Raw genomic sequence first — 22,096 nt, 5'->3', positions numbered from 1 at the left:
TCAAGCAATATCTCTTCACTTTCCTCCTCTTCACTTCCCCTTTTCTGTTCCGCTGCTTTGCCTAGTCATTGCTTTTCATTATTTTTTGGGCAATTCCGAGCCCAGTGGTCTGTGTCTCCACAGACCCAACATCTGTCAGTTTGTCTCTGCTGCTGCTCTCTTCCTCTCCCTCTAAACTTGCCTCTTCCTCCGTAAACTCCTCTTCCTCGTCCCCTGGTCCGACCTCTTTGACCAACCCCAGAGAAAAACACATTACTGTCTTCCTCATAATCACCCTGCCAAAATGCTTCAGTTGCAATTTGCTTTCCTTTTTTCTTGTTTTTAATGACTTTTTCTGCGTGAATCAGCCAGCTCATGCATTCAGCCAGAGTACCCGTAGAGAGGCCGACATCATTTTTTAACACCCAGTCTTTTATCCCTGGGTGTACTGCTCCCACTAGAGCGTTTTTTAATTGTTGTCTGTACGGCCCCTCGTCATCGTCGGTCACGGGTAGTCCACTATTCTCTCTGAAAACTTTTTCGAATCCTGGTCTGAAATCTGTGACTAATTCATCATCTTTTTGTTTTGTCTGACCAATTAGTCCATAATCAGCGCGTCGAGTGAACGTTTGTGTTGCTCTAGCTATGACACCTTCCACAGCCTGTTGCAGTGCTGGGGAGTCAGCTGCCAGTGGGAGCGGACGAGCTGCACCCACTGCTGGTGCCATCGGGGTCCAATTTCCCTGGATTCTCATCCAATTTGGCCCAAAAATCTGCATCAAGACTTGTTGCATTTCTGTACCATTTAAATGATACATGTTCATCAGACCCATGATGTCCTCCCCACATTCTACGACATTCACTTTGTATGATCGTACTCCCTCCACTGCGGCTTTAACATCACTTTGTGTCCAAGTTCTGAATACTCGTATTGTTGGTTGGGATTGATTTATTAGCAGGATCATGAGCGGGATTTGCTACTTCTATTAGTGGATAAGCGTCAGTATTTTCTTCATCTATTTTTAACAATCCTCCTTGCCAATCCTTACTCCACTCAAATTTACCTCCGGCACCTCGCAATTTACTTTTTACCCCGGACGGCATGGATAAATTGGACATGTCGTCTTGTTTCAGTGGCGGCAAAGAGGGGTAAAGTCTCTCTCCCGCAGCGCCCTGAGGTTCATCATCTTCCCCCCTTTGATCTGAATAGGGCGGTGGTGCAGAGGGACATCGTTTGCGATCTGCCTCTCTCACTGGAGGACCTTGGGGAAAGTGATTGACATTTTGTCTTCGGCGTCCCCCAGTTTCTAGATCTTCTGGCCTTTCGACCACTAAACTCTCTGATTTAGTCTTTTGTCCGTTTTTACGTCTTTGTGCCTGCTCTAACCAGAGTCGAGCACATTGGTGCTCCTCACTGGGTTCTTTTTTGTTTTTAATACGACTTTTAAATTGTAAACGCCGTACCAGTTCAGTGCATTCACCAACATCTAATTTCCCTTTAAATTCATATTGTTTTTCCCATTTTCCAAGGTTTTTTTTCGAACCCCGTCTTTGACGCGAGACTTTAACTCCGTCTTTGACGCGGGACTCAAACCTCGTCTTTACAATTGTGTCATGTCGTACCTGTTTGATTCGTCTTCTTTTTGTTCGGATGCCGTCAATCCAATCCAAGGAACAGGTCAGGTCGAACTGGCCTGGGAAGAATTCACTCCACAGGACTTTGTCCTAAGGGCTGTGCACAGTCTTCAGTTCTCTCTCGATCCGCTCCCCTGGTCTGGATCTGTTGGCATCCGGCTCGAAGGACCAAAAATGTCGAGGGAATTTCACCCAGACATGTATCAATGTTGTAAGAATTCACGAATCAAACACCACACATACACTCGTACGTAGTTTTTACTTGCAAGGCAAGTCCGCACCTTTGAGTAGGTCGCAGCCAACTTCGACGGTACTTCCCGTATACAGCGTATTTATTCGAAAGCTCAGTTACAACAACAAGGTGGGGTTACATTTGCATACAGAAAAGTGAAACATCTTCATCATCACATCTTTCCAGGCGTGTTTCCTGTTTAAGTAGAAAACTAGACAGCATCTGTCTGTGGTTTCTTGGAAAGCGTTGTTGCCCTGTTGTTGAACTAAGAGGTGCCAGACTGCACCTCTATGTCAGACAGTCACACTTTGCATCAGCAGTACATTCAAACATGATAACTTATATACAATTCTTCTAACAGTTCCTATAAATTTCTTTACCACAAATACAGTGCCTTGCATAAGTATTCACCCCCTTTGGACTTTTCTACATTTTGTCATGGTATAACCACAGATTAAAATTTATTTCATCGTGAGTTTATGTAATGGACCAACACAAAATAGTGCATCATTTGGAAGTGGGGGGAAATATTACATGGATTTCACAATTATTTACAAATAAAAATCTGAAAAGTGTTGAGTGCATATGTATTCACCCCCTTTACTGTGAAACCCCTAACAAAGATCTGGTGCGACCAATTGCATTCACAAGTCACATTTGCAAGTCACATAATTAGTAAATAGGGTCCACCTGTCTGCAATTTAATCTCAGTATAAATACACCTGTTCTGTGACGGACTCAGAGTTTGTTGGAGATCATTACTGAACAAACAGCATCATGAAGACCAAGGAGCTCACCAAACAGGTCAGGGATAAAGTTGTGGAGAAATATGAAGCAGGGTTAGGTTATAAAAAAATATCCAGAGCTTTGAACATCTGTCTGAGCACCATAAAATCCATCATAAGAAAATAAAAAAAGAATATGGCACAACCGCAAACCTACCAAGAGGAGGCCGTCCACCCAAACTGAAGAGTCGGACAAGGAGAAAATTAATCAGAGAAGCAACCAGGAGGCCCATGGTTACTCTGGAGGAGTTGCAGAGATCCACAGCTGGGGTGGGAGAATCTCTCCACAGGACAACTATTAGTCGTCTACTCCACAAATCTGGCCTTTATGGAAGAGTGGCAAGAAGAAAGCCATTGTTGAAAGGGATCCATAAAAAATCCCGTTTGGAGTTTGCCAGAAGCCATGTGGGAGACACAGCAAACATGTGGAAGAAGGTGCTCTGGTCAGATGAGACCAAAATTGAACTTTTTGGCCTCAATGCAAAACGCTATGTGTGGCGAAAACCCAACACTGCCCATCACCCTGAGCACACCATCCCAACAGTGAAACATGGTGGTAGCATCATGCTGTGGGGATGCTTCTCTTCAGCAGGTACAGGGAAACTGGTCAGAATAGAGGGAAAGATGGATGGAGCCAAATACAGGGAAATCCTTGAAGAAAATCTGATAAAGTCTGCAAAAGACTTGAGACTGGGGCGGAGGTTCATCTTCCAGCAGGACAATGACCCTAAACATACAGCCAGAGCTACAAAGGAATGGTTTGGATTAAAGAATGTTAATGTCTTAAAATGGCCCAGTCAAAGCCCAGACCTCAATCCAATAGAGAATCTATGGCAAGACTTGAAGATTGCGGTTCACAGACGGTCTCCATCCAATCTGACTGAGCTTCATCTTTTTTGCCAAGAAGAATGGACAAACCTTTCCATTTCTAGATGTGCAAAGCTGGTAGAGACATACCCCAAAAGACTTGCAGCTGTAATTGCAGCGAAAGGGGGTTCTACCAAGTATTGACACAGGGGGGTGAATACTTATGCACCCAACAGATGTCAACTTTTTTGTTCTCATTATTGTTTGTGTCACAATAAAATTTATTTTGCACCTCCAAAGTACTATGCATGTTTTGTTGATCAAACGGGAAAAAGTTTATTTAAGTCTATTTGAATTCCAGTTAGTAACAGTACATAATGGGAAAAAGTCCAAGGGGGGTGAATACTTATGCAAGGCACTGTATGTCAGATTTTTACATCTTGATCTTTCCTGACACTGACAACATCTCTCAACATTCACTGATAATAAAATATCCTGGATCTGCCACTTTACCCAATCAATTGCTCTCACCCCCGTCCTGCACCATCTGGTATAAATTGCTGATAAATTAATAAACAAAGATACATGGTTGAAAACATCACTTCCTTCACAGATGTAAATATCAATGACAGTCACATGAAGAACAGAAACGTGGGTACTTCAGCAAATGTTGTTGACCATGTACTGCATCAATGATATAGTGATGTCTCCTCAATGGGATATTTTCCACATTCAGTTGCAGAGATGCAGCTAATGCAAATGTACACAATCTCTCTTGTGTAGGTGTAAGTGATGAACCTGTCTGTGGATCAATGCTTTGTGAAGTTATTGAAGTCTGCTCCTCATCAGTGGTGATGGAACTTCATAAAGCATTGAACTACAACAAGGTTCATCTCTTGTTTGTCCCCCTGAAACATTTCCAGTGTCGTTTTCGCTAACTGTTGTGTCTTTATTTAATGAAACAATAACTAAGTAACAACTTCTTTGAAAACGCTTGAGCAAATCGAATCCCTCTCCTGTTGCCATGGTGTGGCTTCTCAACTGGATGTATTCTCCTGTGGACTTTGTATAAACTGGCAAGTGAGAGATCTGTACAATATTTTACAAAAATATCAGTTTTGCTATGTGTGGGTCATCAAATGTTTGGTTAGAAGGGATTTGATAACAAATCTTTCCCCACAAGTAGTACATGGATACGACTCCACCTCTTTATGGCTTCTCATGTGAACTTTCAAGCTACATCCACGTGCAAAACTTTTCCCACAAGTTTTGCAAGAAAAGGGTCTCTCGCCCGTGTGCGTTCTCTTGTGATCCTGCAGGGTGTTTCTCTGGCTAAAACTTCTCCCACAGGTTTTGCAAGAAAAAGGTTTCTCGCCCGTGTGCGTTGTCTCGTGTCTCTTCAAACTTGTGCTAGTTGTGAAACTTTTTTCACAACTTTCGCAAGAATGCAGGTTCTGACCTGTGTGGAGTCTCACATGTGTTTCTAGTGATGACTTGTAACCAAATCTTTTTCCACAGGTTTTGCAGAGATATGATTTCTCGCCCGTGTGCACCTTCAGATGTCCATTTAATAATGACTTCCACTTAAAGACTTTTCCACAAGTGTCGCACTGGAAAACCTTTTTACTCTTGCAGATATTCTGCACAATCTTTGACATGGTAGTGCTACATGTAAGGTTACTGGGACTTGTGCTCCCTTTTGCTCTTGTGATGACATGATGTCCCTTTTCTGATGCCGGCTCTGCATTACTAACTGATTTTGAGTTTCCATGCTGGCCTCCGTTGAGATCTTGGCTCTGAGCTGAGCTGTGGGAGAGGAGCTGGTGGTCACTTGGTTCTGGTTCACTGTGGTCACTTTCCTTGAGAGTAGGATTCAACAAAAGGTTATCTTGATCCTCCTGCTTCAGTACAAGCTGCTCTACTTCCAGACCGATGCAGTGCTCCTCCTCCTCTTTAATCTGTGGAGGTTCTGGCTCCTCTTGGTCCAGACTGGGGTTCCTCTCAAGGTTCCAGAGCTGCTGGTCAGCAGGAAACTCTTCCTCATTAAGACAATGTTGCTCTGGTAGCGCTAGAGGAGACAATAGACAGACGTATGTAAATTATAGATTAATGATAGTTATGAGTGTTTGCAATTTGGTGCAGATCCAAGCAAAAATCTAGATCGAGTGAATTTAAATGTGGTTTCAAAAGGAGACAGACCGATGCAGTGCTCCTCCTCCTCTTTAATCTGTGGAGGTTCTGGCTCCTCTTGGTCTGGACTGGGGTTCCTCTCCAGCAGGTCAGCAGGAAACACTTCCTTGATACAGACATGTCGCTGTGGGAGCTCTGGAGGAGACAATGGACAGAAGTCATGATAAAAGAGCCCATGTGTTTAGACTAGCAGGGATTATAAGTGTGGTGTATAGTTCGCTAACTCAGGTGATACAGACCTATTCTCTGCAGCTTTACTACAGGTTCCAAAGTTACATCCAGCAGTCTGCGATGACGACAGATCTCATCCTCGTACTTTGCGACAGTCGCTTCAAAACATCCAAATATGTCTTCAGCAGCAGTGTGTAACCTCTCGTTGATAAACTGTCTTAAACTCTGGATTGTAGACATTTCCATTCGAACGCTTTAGCCAACTAGCTTCTCCGAGAACGCAGCGAGAACGAATACGGAAGATGGCGACTTGCTTTACTTCTGCCAACAAGTGTTATAAACGAAACAAAACCACGTGTGTAGTAGAATAGTTGATCCGAAAGCATTTAGCCGAGTAGCATCATGTTCGGTTGGATGTTAGCGTAGCAGGCTAACAACAGTACTTCTTCTTCTTTTTATAATGACGGTTGGCAAACAGCTTCCGGGCGCATTACTGCCACCTTCTGGATGGAGTGTGGCTCAAAACAGATTCAGGACTAAAACATTAAATTCTCCTTGTAACTCCAGCATCAATTAGAGATATAATAACAGTCCTGTACTTTACTGAACTTCTCTGCAGCAGTTCTGTAATAATAACAGTCATGTACTAAGGAGAGTGGTAAGAATTCCTCTTACTGCACCAAAGTGTAATCAGTACTTTTCGGACCTTTACCACATCCTATCACCCAGTTTCATGGTGACATCCAAGAGTTTGACCATCACATCTTACTAGCAAATTCATCTTGAGATTTGAAATAACGAAATTCTCAGACTGGAGTTGCTTTTGAGTCTTTATAATAATAAGCTCTGCAGAGTTTATACAACAAGCACAGATGCTCAAAATGGAACAACTGGCTGCAAGTTCACAGAAGCCAGAACTTATACAAAGGGGCGTTTCATAAGACATGATATGAAAAAGAAGAATTGGCGTTTTGAGGGGTTTAACATGCTCAAAATCTTACCAAACTTTGAAAGTGGTGAAAATGTACGTATTCTGGAGTCATTTTAATTATTATTATTATTGATATTGTAAAAGCACTACCTTTGTTTTGTTGCTTTCTGCTTTATACTGAGCAGAATTACAGAGCTTTTATTTAAATATTAATATCCCGAGGCATGGGGAAAGTGGTAATCATTCCAGACAACATCACGAGATGGCCGCCTGTTGAAAAGCGATTTATGAAGTGGATGGCTCCCTGGGTCTGAGCCCAATGAAACACCTTGTTCGGTATGCACCGCTGAAGTCAGTTAAAGAGGAACGTGCCCACAAGGTACAGGTGTCTGTGGGTTTCTCTTTATTATTGTTGTTCTTGTTGTTACCATCATTATTTTATTATTATTATTATGTTCTTGCTGTTACCATCATTATTTTATTATTATAATTATTTATTTTTTGTTGTTATCATTATTAATATTTTTAGTAGTAGTTGTCGTCTTCGTATTATAAACCAGTTGAAGCTGTCTGGTTTTAAAGTTTGATTCCTTCTTCTTAGATTCATTATGATCCATCTTCCTTCACGTTTACATCTGTGATTTCTCCTGTTGTTGTTGTTCTGACTGATTCTTTCTTTCATGGTTTTTACAGTTTCAGTGTCTGAGTTGATTTTCAAACCTCAAACTGTTAAAGTCTCTGTTGTCTGACATGAATATGAAGTTTTACAGTCTGACATAATCATAATAATAGTAATAATAATATTTTCACTTTGTCTCCATTAGCTTTGAATGAGATCCTTGAATGAAGACAAAAGAACAGACTGGATTTATTCTTTATTTCAACTTTCAGTTTCTTCACACATTAGATTTTTTTTTTGCTTCATACATAAACAAGAGATTGAAATGTATAATCACATGTATAAGAAACAAATGTGATGAGAGCTGCAGGAGAAACCCTCAGAGGGACTCGATCAGGACACTCTCCAATGGAACTGCCAGTTCAGATCAGGAAGATCTAAAAGAACAGAAACCTACACAGCAGCTGATCAATATGCCCGTTCACTAAATATGTAAATACAATGAGAACAAACATCCCATAACACTGATGCTCTGTAAATCCAACCAGCGTGTAGTTGATCTGTTTGACATGTTGACACTCTGAGGTCATTGATCATTTCATCAGTAAAGTCTGTTCAGTGACTCTTGTTCAGTGAGTTCATGGAAACACACTCAGTTTGTTTCACCTCCATCTCACATGTGGAAAAGAAAAGAACAAATAATCAGCTTGTTGATGAGGACCAGAATCAACACAGGTTCTAAAACATCACACAACCTGATTTCTACATTGATTTAGAAAACAACAGCAACATCAGTTCTTTCAAACACATTCATGTCAGTGTAATTATACATTTCTGTCTTTACAAAATGAGAACTAAATATGTGTGATAAAGGAAGGTCACTGTTTGATTGACAGCTGATCTCTGTGCGGAGCAGAAACGTCACCACGACGAACTTTGATCAACAAACATGGAGACAAAAGAAATTAAAAATTTACACACAGAATCTAAATCACTGCTTTTAATGACTCAAGTCTATTTAAGTTTACAGAACTCAGTTGTGGATCCAGAATAAACATAAACTCCAGCATAGAGAGGCTGAGTGAATGTGGTCTGGACTCTGTGGAGGAGGGTCATGGTGTCAGTGACGCTGTAGAAGGACAGAACACCTGCACTGTGATCCAGGTACACTCCTACTCTGGAGGACACAGGACCTGACACTGTAGTCTTGATTCTGTTATAATAAAAGATATAACTGTTTCTATCACAAGGTAACGACCAAGATTTATCATTGAATCCAAATCCACATTCAACTGAGTTTCCTGCTCTGCTGATATTCTTGTATGTGACTGCTACACCAACTACTCCTCTCCTCCCAAACTCCACCTCCAAGTAACAACGTCCAGTCAGACTCTCTCTACTCAGAACCTGAGGCTGATGAGTGAATCTGTCTGGATGATCAGAATAAAACTTTTCTTTAATCCTCCATGTTACTTTTCTGTTTCCCTCAGATAATAACAGATGTCTTTTTAGTGTGTTTGGATCCAGTGTGATTTACTGTGAATATCTTAAGAAGTCAGCTCTGGTCTCTGGCTCTGGTTGTGGCAGTAAAACCTCCACTTGAGACACAATCTGTAAAATCCTTGTCTCTGTCTCACTCAGAATGTCCTGTAGTCGACCTCTGACCTTTGACACAGCTGCTGTCACGTCCTCAAAGTTCCTCAGAGGACGGATGCTGATGATGGATGAGTGTGTAGATTCACTGAGTGGTGACAGTGAGGGGTAGTTGTGTAGAAACTGGTTGTGATCCTCTGTGTCTGAGAGCTGCTTCAGTTCATGGTCTTTCCTCTTCAGCTCAGTGATCTCCTGCTCCAGTCTCTCCTGAAGCTCTCTGACTCGACTCACTTCAGTTTGCTGCTGGGATCTGATCTGTTGCTTCACATCAGAGCTTCTTTTCTCCAGCAGACGGATCATCTCAGTGAAGATCTCCTCACTGTCCTCCACTGCTTTATCAGCAGAGCTATTGAAGGCCTTCTCTTCCAGTTGAAGCAGCTTCATGTCTTTCTCTGTGTCCTGGACTCTCTGCTGGATTGGTTGTCTCCTCAGCCCGAGATCTCTCTGCCTCTTAGTCCTTTCTGCTGCAGCTGACACTGTGTCGTGGTCTTTATGTTCCTCCACAGAGCAGAGATAACAGATACACTGCTGATCAGTGCGGCAGAACATCTTCATTACCTCGTCGTGACGAGAGCAGATGTTCTCCTGGAGCTTCTCCGAGGGCTCCACCAGCTTGTGCTTCTTCAATGGAGCTGACTGAAGATGAGGCTGGAGGTGTTTTTCACAATAAGAGGCCAAACAAACCAAACAGGACTTGAGAGCTTTCAGTTTTCTCCCATTGCAGACATCACAGGCCACATTTTCAGATCCAGCATAGCAGTGATCAGCAGGAGCAGCTTGGAGTCCAGTCTTCTTCAGCTCCTCCAGTGAATCAGCTAACATGGTGCTTTTCTCCAGGACAGACCTCGGTGTGAAGGTCTGTCTACACTGAGGGCAGCTGTAGCTTCCTCTCTCCTCCCCTTTGTCCCAGTGGGTGTTAATACAGCTCTTACAGAAGTTGTGTCCAGAGCCAGTAGTAACTGGATCCTTCAGTAGATCCAGACAGATCGAACAGCAGAATCTTTCTCTGTCCAGTTGATTTTCTTGCTGCGCCATTTCAGCTGCTGCCAGAGACTTTAGAACAGATTCACTTCCTCTGAACAGAAACAGATCTCTGCTCCTCCCCCTCTCGTTCACTCCCTGCAGTGACTCAGCTCCCACAGTTCACAGCTTGTTGTTCACTGGTTCTTACACTGACACATCTGTGAAGGGAGGAGACACAGACATATCCTGACTGGTTATTATTATTTTTCAGGCAAACGAATAAGCTTTTTGAAGCTTTAACATATTCAAATTCCTACCAAAATTTGCAGAAAATTAAAAATTGTTGAAAATGTACGTATTCTGGTGTTCTTCTTTTTGCACTTAATTTTTTTTATGTGCAATCAGAAAACAGGAAGCCTGCTATTTTACATTTAGTGGCCATTTTCCACATTTTTACTTTGAGGTACTTGTACTCTTACTTGTTTCTCATCTATAACATTGATTTAATTTCTGTGTCTGTGGTTTTGCTGTTGCTGTGTGATCTTCAATCTGCTTTTGATTGTTATTTTTGTTTGCCTTTTAACTAATTCCAATTGTTTGCCTTAAATTTTTCATCATGAAATTCTAAAGCACCTTGTAACAGTTTTTCAAAGAAGTTTTTACAAAATAAGTATTATTACTATAATTACTTGTATCAATATTCCTAAAGGTGCTACAACCGTTTTACTAAATAAATAGTATTAATTGGTAATTTTGAGTAGTTAACGGCATACACAGTTATTTCAAGTGTTTGTAGGTTGCAGGTACAAACGCACTTGTATACATGAGTTGGATACCTGACAAGTAATATATTTTTGGAGCATGTCACATTAAGTAGTAAGTATATTTAATCATTTAAATATTTAAAGGTCATTCGAGTTTACGCTTTGCAAATAATGAATTTAGCACATTATGGGGGGGGGGGGTGTGTTATGGGAGAAAGATTATTTAGCAAAAACAATATGTTTTCACTTTTTGGCAGTTTTGTGCAGGCATACAACTGTTTTAACTTAATAAATGTGTATATATTTATTAATATCATTTTAATTATATTGTTGGCAGTCTTGATAGAGTTGGGTTCTCCTGATTTGGCTCGGGGGGCGGAGACAAGGGGCTCTGCAGGTCGATGATATTCCCAAAGGGACATCGGCTTCTTCTTCTTCTTTCCAACAACATCAGGGTGCAGCACCGTCCTCTACTGTGTCGGCTGCTTCTAACACAACCTCCTGCTATACACTTCTCTTGACCTGCCACAGGTGGTTGTGGATGGTCAGGGCGTCCACGCTCACTGGCACAGTCTTGGCAGAAAGGACGGTGAACTGCTTCCTGTTGGAGCTGTACTTGTACAGCTTGTCGATCATGTTCTTACTGATGCTCTCTGGTCCGGTGCCGGTCACCTTCTGGATCTCCTCTGTGTCTGGGTGGTACTTGTAGAGCGCTCGGAACTGACAGCCGGCGTCAGGAAACAGGATCATCAGGTGGTTGGACTCGCACTTCTCAAGCTCCTGGTAAACGTGGAGTAAGAAAATGGTGAATTAATCATTTTTTTGATAGACTCATTGATCAAATAGCTAGGTTTCCCCTACATTTTATGAAATACACATCAGTGAGTCCGTACCTCTAGGATCTGGTTCCTCTAGGGCTCGCCTCTGGAACCAGTATGTGGAATTGGAACCAGCAGTTGGAACTGGAACCAGCAGTTGGAATTGGAACCAGCAGTACCAGCAGTGAGAGATGGCGTTGTGGATGATCTTCTTGTTTGACTTGGTGCTGGTCTCCTTGAACAGTTTGGGACCTGGAGGAGAAACATCTCCCACAACACAATGTACTATACAACACATAACAACAGAGAAAAGAAGCAATCAGAGTATTATCAGAAGAGTGAAGAAACACAATCGGGGGGCTGCTGTAACAGGAACATGTAATATCAGCTGATAAACTTTGCACTCACCAGTGTATTCAGCATTTTAACCGTTGTGCCGGTGTCGTTCTGAAGTTCGATTTTTGTGACGAGGTCCTGGAGACCACTCTCCAGAGCCACAGCTGGAATGAAAGGAAGTCCAGGCCGAACAAGGATGAGATTTATCGTAAACAGAAATAAAATAAAATTGTAAAATTGTAGAAAAGTCTTTAGCACAAGATTACAAATAAATAAAAGTTCCTCTGTGAGCAGCAGCTTACCGCTGAGAGCCTCGTTGGTCGCGGTGGAGGCCAGACACAGACTAAGTTTCCACTTATGAGACATGAACAAATAAATGCTGCATGCAACCAGATCCAACTGATGAGAGCGTGTTGTTTTTGAGTCTCATTATTCTCTTTCCTGCCTCCTCTCTGTTTGGATTCATTCCTCTGCTCTGATTCGCTGGAGGAAGATTTGGGGCTTGATTTTTGATTCGTCCATCTCACTGAGGTCAGGTCTTCTTGTCCTCATGTCCGTGTGGGCCTCTGCTCCTATATCTTCTATTTGATTTATTTCTTCTTCTTGTCAGAATTAGAAGGATGCTCCACTTTGTTTCCAGTCTTCCTCACTTCATCAGAGAACTTCTCACTCTCATTTCCCTCCTCCTCCATTTGACATCTCGTTTCTCTCTTCTTTCCGACGCACACACACACACACACGACCATTGCAGAGGAGAGTCGTCAGAAATAAAGTTGTTGAATGCACTGGAATTTGCAAAGTACCACACGCACCAGTTACTCCAGTACGTGAAGTGACAGACGTCCTGTCACTGTGTCTCCCTGTTACTATGGGAATAACAGAAGAATCAGCTGAGGCCCCACATTCGACTAAATGTGAAGTTTATATTAATATTTACAACTGAAACATTTAAGTCTGTATCAAAAACATTAAATCATTGAAAGACAGGTGACTCAGTGACTCAGAAAATATATTTTTTCCAGACTCATGACCCTGAGTTATAGTTCATATTTATCGTGCAGCTGTGGCGCCATCTGTAGGTGGAATACCATAAACAATTACGTATGACAGTAAGTGCATGAACCCGTCAGATATGAGTAAAATTGATTAATATTACAGTAAAAACTGAATTGAATAACGTGATATATTTAACTTCAATCTTATGAAAGGAATCTTATAAAATATTTTGGTCAACTACTTTGAAAATCACTTTTATTTCACACTGATCATGACAAAAAAAAGAAACACACAATGCTGCCACAACAGTTTCACTTCTATACAAACATATTTCCACAAATCAGAAATACAAAGTGACTCAGTGTAACAACTTTTTAATCGGATGAAGAAATTGTATTTCTATGAAACGTATGTTTCCGTCTGTTTTTAATCTTATTTTTCACTGTGACATTATTCCCTTATTACTTCTGTGAGAAGTTTTGAAACAATACTTTCCCCATTTCCATTTATGACTTGAAATTCTTTGTTGTTCCGCTGTAGAAAGCAGACGAGGACAAACCTGAACCAGCTCTGACGAGGAACTTTATCAACAAGGAAGGTTGTCCATGTCCAGCAGACACCTGTGTATTATACTGCCCCCTTCTGGTCATTCCAAAAAAAAGGCTTAATTAAACCATTTCTCCATAGGTATCATGTTTATCTCTTTTTGTAGAAGCAGAACAAAGTTGCTGAGCCAAATTGTTTGTTTAGAAACACGTGAAAACAAGTTAACGGCTAGCTAGTGTGATGGAAATTCATCTTGAGATTTGAAGCTCGCCAGTGTGAGTTCTCTCGTGTGTCTTTAGGACATCTCCAGTTGTAAAACTTTTCCCACAAGTTTTGCAGGAAAAAAGTTTCGCGCCCGTGTGTGTTCTCTCGTGTCTCTGCAGGGAATATCTCTGGATAAAACTTCTCCCACAAGTTTTGCAGGAAAAAGGTTTCCCGCCCGTGTGTGATCTCTCGTGGGCATGCATGTAATTTACACGGGTAAAACTTTTCCCACAAGTTTTGCAAGTAAAAGGTTTCTCGCCTGTGTGCGTTCTCTCGTGTCCCTTCAGGGTATTTCTCTGGCTAAAACGTCTCCCACAAGTTTTGCAAGTAAAAGGTTTCTCCCCCGTGTGCGTTCTCTCGTGTCCCTTCAGGATATTTCTCTGGCTAAAACTTCTCCCACAAGTTTTGCAAGAAAAAGGCTTCTCCCCCGTGTGCGTTCTCTCGTGTCTCTGCAGGGTAGTTCTCAGGCTAAAACTTCTCCCACAAGTTTTGCAAGAAAAAGGTCTCTCGCCCGTGTGCGTTCTCTCGTGGACCTTCAAATTTGTGCTAGTTGTGAAACTTTTTTCACACCTTTCGCAAGAATACAGGTTCTGACCTGTGTGGAGTCTCAAATGTGTTTTTAGTGCTAACTTGTAACCAAATCTTTTTCCACAGGTTTTGCAAAGATATGATTTCTCACCCGTGTGCACCTTCAGATGTCTATTTAATAATGACTTCCCCTTAAAGACTTTTCCACAAGTGTCGCACTCAAAAACCTTTTTACTCTTGCAGATATTCGGCACAATCTTTGACATGGTAGTGCTACATGCAAGGTTACTGGGACTTGTGCTCCCTTTTGCTCTTGTGATGACATGATGTCCCTTTTCTGATGCCGGCTCTGCATTACTAACTGATGTTGAGTTTCCATGCTGGCCTCCGTTGAGATCTTGGCTCTGAGCTGAGCTGTGGGAGAGGAGCTGGTGGTCACTTGGTTCTGGTTCACTGTGGTCACTTTCCTTGAGAGTAGGATTCAACAAAAGGTTATCTTGATCCTCCTGCTTCAGTACAAGCTGCTCTACTTCCAGACCGATGCAGTGCTCCTCCTCCTCCTCTTTAATCTGTGGAGGTTCTGGCTCCTCTTGGTCCAGACTGGGGTTCCTCTCAAGGTTCCAGAGCTGCTGGTCAGCAGGAAGCTTTTCCTCATTAAGAAAGTGTTGCACTGGGAGCTCTAGAGGAGACGATAGACCGACATATGTAAATGATAGATTAATGATAGTTATGAGTGTTTGCAGTTTGGTGCAGATCCAAGCAAAAATCTAGATCGAGTGAATTTAAATGTGGTTTCAAAAGGAGACAGACCGATGCAGTGCCCCTCCTGCTGCTCCTTAATCTGTGGAGGTTCTGGCTCCTCTTGGTCTGGACTGGGGTTCCTCTCCAGCAGGTCCGCAGGAAACACTTCCTTGATAAAGACATGTCGCTGTGGGAGCTCTGGAGGAGACAATGGACAGAAGTCATGATAAAAGAGTCCATGTGTTTAGACTAGCAGGGATTATAAGTGTGGTGTATAGTTCGCTAACTCAGGTGATACAGACCTATTCTCTGCAGCTTTACTACAGGTTTCAAAGTTACATCCAGCAGTCTGCGATGACGACAGATCTCATCCTCGTACTTTGCGACAGTCGCTTCAAAACATACAAATATGTCTTCAGCAGCAGTGTGTAACCTCTCGTTGATAAACTGTCTTAAACTCTGGATTGTAGACATTTCCATTCGAACGCTTTAGCCAACTAACTTCTCCGAGAACGAAGCGAAGACCGAATACGGAAGATGGCGACTTGCTTCACTTCTGCCGACAAGTGTTATAAACGAAACAAAACCACGTGTGTAGTAGAAGAGTTGATCCGAAAGGATTTAGCCGAGTAGCATCATGTTCTATTGGATGTTAGCGTAGCAGGCTAACAACAGTACTTTTTCTTCTCTTAATAATGACCGTTGGAAAAAAGCTTCATTACAGTGCATTACTGCCACCTTCTGGATGGAGTGTTTCTCGACACAGATTCAGGAATAAAACATTAAATTCTCCTTGTAACGCCGGCATCAATTAGAGATATAAAAACAGTCCTGTACTCTACTGAACTCCTCTGCAGCAGTTCTGTAATATTCAGCTCTGTCTGATTAATTTGAAGTGGATATTTAACTTCCTGTCTTCTTTGTTGATATCATTCTAAAATAAAGTATTCTTCGGTGTCTCAATGTATCGTACTTTTTTCCATTTAATCCAGCAGCACCAAGTTACACACACTTATGAATGATAGTCCTCTAAATGTGTAACATGTTTTTCATCAAGATCACCTGACCACATCTTTTGAGCCAGTTTCATGTTGATGTCCAGGGGGTGGTTTTTCAAAAGTTTTAATCTGGATCAAACTGATCCAGATTTGGAAATCTCTTTTTCTGCTATCCAGGATCACGTAATCCATTTAATTTTTATGCTGGTTTTTCAAAGCAATGATGGATTGGATTACTCTGATCCGGATTCAAACTTTTCAGGATTACCAACTCTGGATTACCTGTGGTCTAAATGGGCGTATCACAATGTAGCTCTGTAAAGAACAACAGGTAGAATAGTGTGGGGTCACTCCAATATGCTTTATTTGAACAGAAAATAGGACTGAACGGATCAGCAAACAACAATATAAACGTCCCCCTCCATTGTCCATTTCTTGGAAACAGGCAGTCCACTCATCTGAGACCTACAACAAATAAATAAATAAATACATACTTTACTCACAAATACATTATGGATGTTTCGAACAGGTTTCAAACAAAGATGTATTGAACTTAACTGGATAAAAAAAGGCTTAAATGTCCAATACTTAACAAAATAAATTACTTCTTAGTTCTTGTTATGAATAGTTCTTCTTATGAGTTCTCCTACGTCTTCATCATCATCATCTGCTTCGTCTATTGTGGAGAGACCAGCTTGTCCAAGCTTGGCCTTTAGGAGGCGGATCTCAAGTCTGACCTTGGTTTGCTGCAGTCAGGCAAGAATAAGCTGTTCCTCTGCTAGATGGATCTGTACTTCTGCCCTTTCAGTCTCTTTTTTGCAGAAGTACCTTATAGGCGTCATCTTTCTTTGGGTGCTTTGAGCCTCTCTCTGGGGGTCCTGTGGGAACTAGGCCTTCTGGCTCCACCTGTGATTGACCTTCTCCCTCGATTACAGGGCTGAGATTAAGAATACATGTTTCTGAAGAAGGCTCACTTTCTGCTGTCATCACAGGCTCACCATCCTCTGCAACATCTTGGATCCCATGCAGAGCTTCCGACTTTTCAACAATAATATTAAGGAATATGTCTGTGTATTCACCCTCTTATATGGGTTGTTGCCTGTTTGGCTGTTCTTGGCTTCAAGGTGGTCTTTTGTTGCCCTGGCCTTCAGATTCTTCCACCGAAAACTTAGTTGCTCTGTTGTCCTCTTCAGGCCAAACCCCATGGCATTCACATGTTGTGTGATTTCAGCCCAAATTTCCTTCTTCATTTTACTGCTCACTTCACCACCCTTGGCAGAACTAAAATATCCTACAAATGACCTACAATGGCACCTAACACCCTCCAGTAGGGCTTGGGTTTCAGCAGCAGAGAAATTCAGGCTTTTTGAGTCCATGGTTCCACCGCTTTGATGTAGCAAGCATCATTTTATAGGCCTTGGGTATGATTCCATTAATTGAACACAAGCCAAAGCAATTAAGCTAACAGGTGTGTTTGGGAAGACCAATTTACACAGCCATATGTATATCCAGCCTTTCTCAGAGGACTCAGAGAGAAAGTCACAGAGAGGCAGTGACATGGAAGGTGTTGTCCATTGCCCCCACAGGAGAAGATACCGTCAAAGGGTGTATGTTGAGCGTATAGATCCACTGCAGAAATATAGCAATGAGGAGCTGTATACTCGGTTTCGAGACACTGACCAACCTCCGGCATTCTGTCAGAATGAGGGCCCGACTGGACGACCAATAAGAGATGCAATTGTTAGATACTATTTTTGATAAGTCCATGACTGATGATTGTGTCAGTGTGATTACTGTTTAATGAACAAAGACAAAATGTATTATTTGCAGTCAATATTGACAGCTGTTTGGGGGATTATTTTATTGGGCCGAAATATTTATAATTAATAATTTGCTGTACTGAAAGGTTGCTAGCCTACATAGCCTACCTACTTTATGTACTTCCTGTTGAACAATTCAAGTGAAATTGATGAATAAATATAAATACTGTAAAATGCATGATATAAATGTTGAATTATTTAACTAACCAATTTTAGTTACCTAGCTTTATTACTGATATCCACCATGAATCCACCCTCCTGCTGGAATCAGTTTAATCCTGATTTTTAGGATCAAAATGATCCCGATCCTACCAAAAAGTTTTGAAAAACCCAAACTCAAGGTTTGATCCGGATCAACAACAAGATTAGATTACGTGATCCAATCCAATTTCTGAATCCTTTTTTTCCTATGAAATACCCATTTTCAAGATTTGATCCAATCCGATAGCCGTAATCCGATCAGATTACTTTTGAAAAACCGGCCCCAGGAGTTTTTTGCTGCCACCTTCTGGATGGAGTGTGGCTCAAAACAGATTCAGGACTAAAACATTAAATTCTCCTTGTAACTCAGGCATCTTTCAGAGATATAAAGAAAGTGGTAAGAATTCCTGTTACTGCACCAAAGTGTAATCAGTACTTTTCTGACCCTTACCACATCCTATCACCCAGTTTCATGGTGACATCCAGGATTTTGAGCATATTTTTGCTAACAAACAGATGTGATGGAAATTCATCTTGAGATTTGAAATAATGAAATTCTAAGACTAGAGTTGCTTTTGAGTCTTTATCATAATAAGCTCTGCAGAGTTTATACAATAAGCACGGGTGCTCAAAATGGAACAACTGGCTGCAAGTTCACAAAAGCCAGAACTTATACAAAGAGATATTACATGAGACAGGATATGAAAAAGAAAAAGACATGAAAGACAGGAGATCATCCTCTGTGTGTCATCTGCTGTGTCTGTCCGTCCGCGATACCAGTTGGAAGAAAAACATCATCAAATAAGGGTTCCATCCTGTTTATCAAGGTCATAGCAGGGAGACACCTAGTCAGGGGAATTTTCCTCCACAAAGACAAACACCGATTCAACGTGTGACAGACGTAAAATACAATCACTATAATTCAAGAAACTTTAATAAACTGCAAATGCACTGAAGTATTGAATACACGTAGTACAAAAGAATAACCATTTACAGTGAGTAATTTAGGACAGTTTACACATTAACAACATATTTTCTTCTTTTGTAAAAGGGGGGGGGGGGGAAAGGGAAGTCCTCTGATAATCCACCCCACATACTTTGTTCTTATAAATTTTTGTACCACAAATATGTCAGATTTGTACATCTTGATCCACAGTCTTTCCTGACACATTGACAACATCTCTCAACATTCACTGATAATAAAATATCCTGGATCTGCCACTTTACCCAATCAATTTCTCTCACCCCCATCCCCTTCCTGCACCATCTGGTATAAATTGCTGATAAATGAATAAACAAAGATACATGGGTGAAAACATCACTTCCTTTGCAGATGTAAATATCAATGACAGTCACATGAAGAACAGAAACGTGGGTACTTCAGCAAATGTTGTTGACCATGTACTGCATCAAAGATATAGTGATGTCTCCTCAATGGGATATTTTCCACATTCAGTTACAGAGATGCAGCTAATGCATATGTACACAATCTCTCTTGTGTAGATGTAAGTGATGAACCTGTCTGTAGATCAATGCTTTGTGAGGTTATTGAAGTCTGCTACTCATCAGTGGTGATGGAACTTCATAAAGAATTGAACTACAACAAGGTTCATCACTTGTTTGTCCCCCTGAAACATTTCCAGTGTCGTTTTCGCTAACTGTTGTGTCTTTATTTAATGAAACAATAACTAAGTAACAACTTCTTTGAAACGCTTGTGCAAATCGAATCCCCCTCTTGTTGCCATGGTGTGGCTTCTCAACTGGATGTATTTTCCTGTGGACTTTGTATAAACTGGCAAGTGAGAGATCTTTACATCATTTTACAAAAATATCAGTTTTGCTATGTGTGGGTCATCAAATGTTTTGTTAGAAGTGATTTGATAACAAATCTTTAACCACAAGTTGTACATGGATACGACTCCTCATCTTTATGGCTTCTCATGTGAACTTTCAACCAACATCCACCTGTAAAACTTTTCCCACAAGTTTTGCAAGAAAAAGGCTTCTCCACTGTGTGAGTTTTTTCGTGTTTCTTCAGGGTGTATCTCTGGCTATAACTTCTCCCTAAAGTTTAGCAAGAGAAAGGTTTCTCGCCCATGTGCGTTCTCTCGTGGACCTGCAGGGTAATTCTCTGGCTAAAACTTCTCCCACAAGTTTTGCAAGAAAAAGGTTTCTCGCCAGTATGTGTTCTCTTGTGGACCTGCAGGTTATTTCTCAGGCTAAAACTTCTCCCACAAGTTTTGCAAGAAAAAGGCTTCTCCCCCGTGTGCGTTCTCTCGTGTCCCTTCAGGGTTTTCCTCAGGCTAAAACTTCTCTCACAAGTTTTGCAAGAAAAAGGCTTCTCACCCGTGTGCGTTCTCTCGTGATCCCGCAGGGTTTTTCTCAGGCTAAAACTTCTCCAACAAGTTTTGCATGAAAAAGGTTTCTCGCCCGTGTGCGTTCTCTTGTGATCCTGCAGGGTGTTTCTCCGATTAAAACTTCTCCCACAAGTTTTGCAAGAAAAAGGTTTCTCGCCCGTGTGTGTTCTCTTGTGATCCTGCAGGGTGTTTCTCTTGCTAAAACTTCTCCCACAGGTTTTGCAAGAAAAAGGTTTCTCGCCCGTGTGCGTTGTCTCGTGTCTCTTCAAATTTGTGCTAGTTGTGAAACTTTTTTCACAACTTTCGCAAGAATGCAGGTTCTGACCTGTGTGGAGTCTCACATGTGTTTCTAGTGATGACTTGTAACCAAATCTTTTTCCACAGGTTTTGCAGAGATATGATTTCTCACCTGTGTGCACCTTCAGATGTCCATTTAATAATGACTTCCACTTAAAGACTTTTCCACAAGTGTCACACTGGAAAACCTTTTTACTCTTGCAGATATTCGGCACAATCTTTGACATGGTAGTGCTACATGCAAGGTTACTGTGACTTGTGCTCCCCTTTGCTCTTGTGATGACATGATGTCCCTTTTCTGATGCCGGCTCTGCATTACTAACTGATTTTGAGTTTCCATGCTGGCCTCCGTTGAGATCTTGGCTCTGAGCTGAGCTGTGGGAGAGGAGCTGGTAGTCACTTGGTTCTGGTTCACTGTGGTCACTTTCCTTGAAAACAGGATTCAACAAAAGGTTATCTTGATCCTCCTGCTTCAGTACAAGCTGCTCTACTTCCAGACCGATGCAGTGCTCCTCCTCCTCTTTAATCTGTGGAGGTTCTGGCTCCTCTTGGTCCAGACTGGGGTTCCTCTCAAGGTTCCAGAGCTGCTGGTCAGATGGAAACTCTTCCTCATTAAGACAATGTTGCTCTGGTAGCGCTAGAGGAGACAATAGACAGAAGTATGTAAATTATAGATTAATGATAGTTATGAGTGTTTGCAATTTGGTGCAGATCCAAGCAGAAATCAAGTGAATTTAAATGTGGTTTCAAAAGGAGACAGACCGATGCAGTGCTCCTCCTGCTGCTCCTTAATCTGTGGAGGTTCTGGCTCCTCTTGGTCTGGACTGGGGTTCCTCTCCAGCTGGTCAGCAGGAAACTCTTCCTTGATACAGACATGTCGCTGTGGGAGCTCTGGAGGAGACAATGGACAGAAGTCATGATAAAAGAGTCCATGTGTTTAGTCTAGCAGGGATTATAAGTGTGGTGTATAGTTCACTAACTCAGGTGATACAGACCTATTCTCTGCAGCTTTACTACAGGTTTCAAAGTTACATCCAGCAGTCTGCGATGACGACAGATCTCATCCTCGTACTTTGCGACAGTCGCTTCAAAACATCCAAATATGTCTTCAGCAGCAGTGTGTAACCTCTCGTTGATAAACTGTCTTAAACTCTGGATTGTAGACATTTCCATTCGAACGCTTTAGCCAACTAACTTCTCCGAGAACGAAGCGAAGACCGAATACGGAAGATGGCGACTTGCTTCACTTCTGCCGACAAGTGTTATAAACGAAACAAAACCACGTGTGTAGCGGAAGAGTTAATCCGAAAGCATTTAGCCGAGTAGCAACATGTTCTATTGGATGTTAGCATAGCAGGCTAACAACAGTACTTTTTCTTCTTTATATAATGACGGTTGGAAAACAGCGTCCGGGTGCATTACTGCCACCTTCTGGATGGAGTGTGTCTCGACACAGGTTCAGGAT

The 22,096-nt window shown here is 41.7% G+C and overlaps 1 protein-coding gene and 1 pseudogene across 1 annotated transcript; both read right to left on the bottom strand.

Annotated features, from left to right (window-relative positions):
• Positions 1-7,592: 7,592 nt before the first annotated feature.
• On the bottom strand, positions 7,593-11,793 carry LOC128437889 (tripartite motif-containing protein 16-like; annotated as a pseudogene).
• Positions 11,794-13,106: 1,313 nt separating this feature from the next.
• LOC128438520 (zinc finger protein 135) lies at positions 13,107-20,858 on the bottom strand. Its single transcript, XM_053421102.1, has 3 exons — positions 20,744-20,858; positions 15,028-15,156; positions 13,107-14,896 (listed from the first exon to the last, which is right to left on the bottom strand). Exons 1-3 carry the CDS (start codon positions 20,856-20,858, stop codon positions 13,674-13,676), a joined length of 1,467 nt encoding a protein of 488 aa, XP_053277077.1. The 3' UTR covers positions 13,107-13,673.
• Positions 20,859-22,096: the final 1,238 nt, after the last annotated feature.

This window comes from Pleuronectes platessa, chromosome 4 (genome assembly GCF_947347685.1).
Source record: "Pleuronectes platessa chromosome 4, fPlePla1.1, whole genome shotgun sequence".
NCBI classification, from domain to species: domain Eukaryota; kingdom Metazoa; phylum Chordata; class Actinopteri; order Pleuronectiformes; family Pleuronectidae; genus Pleuronectes; species Pleuronectes platessa.
This window is presented reverse-complemented; position numbering and strand designations above follow the sequence as displayed.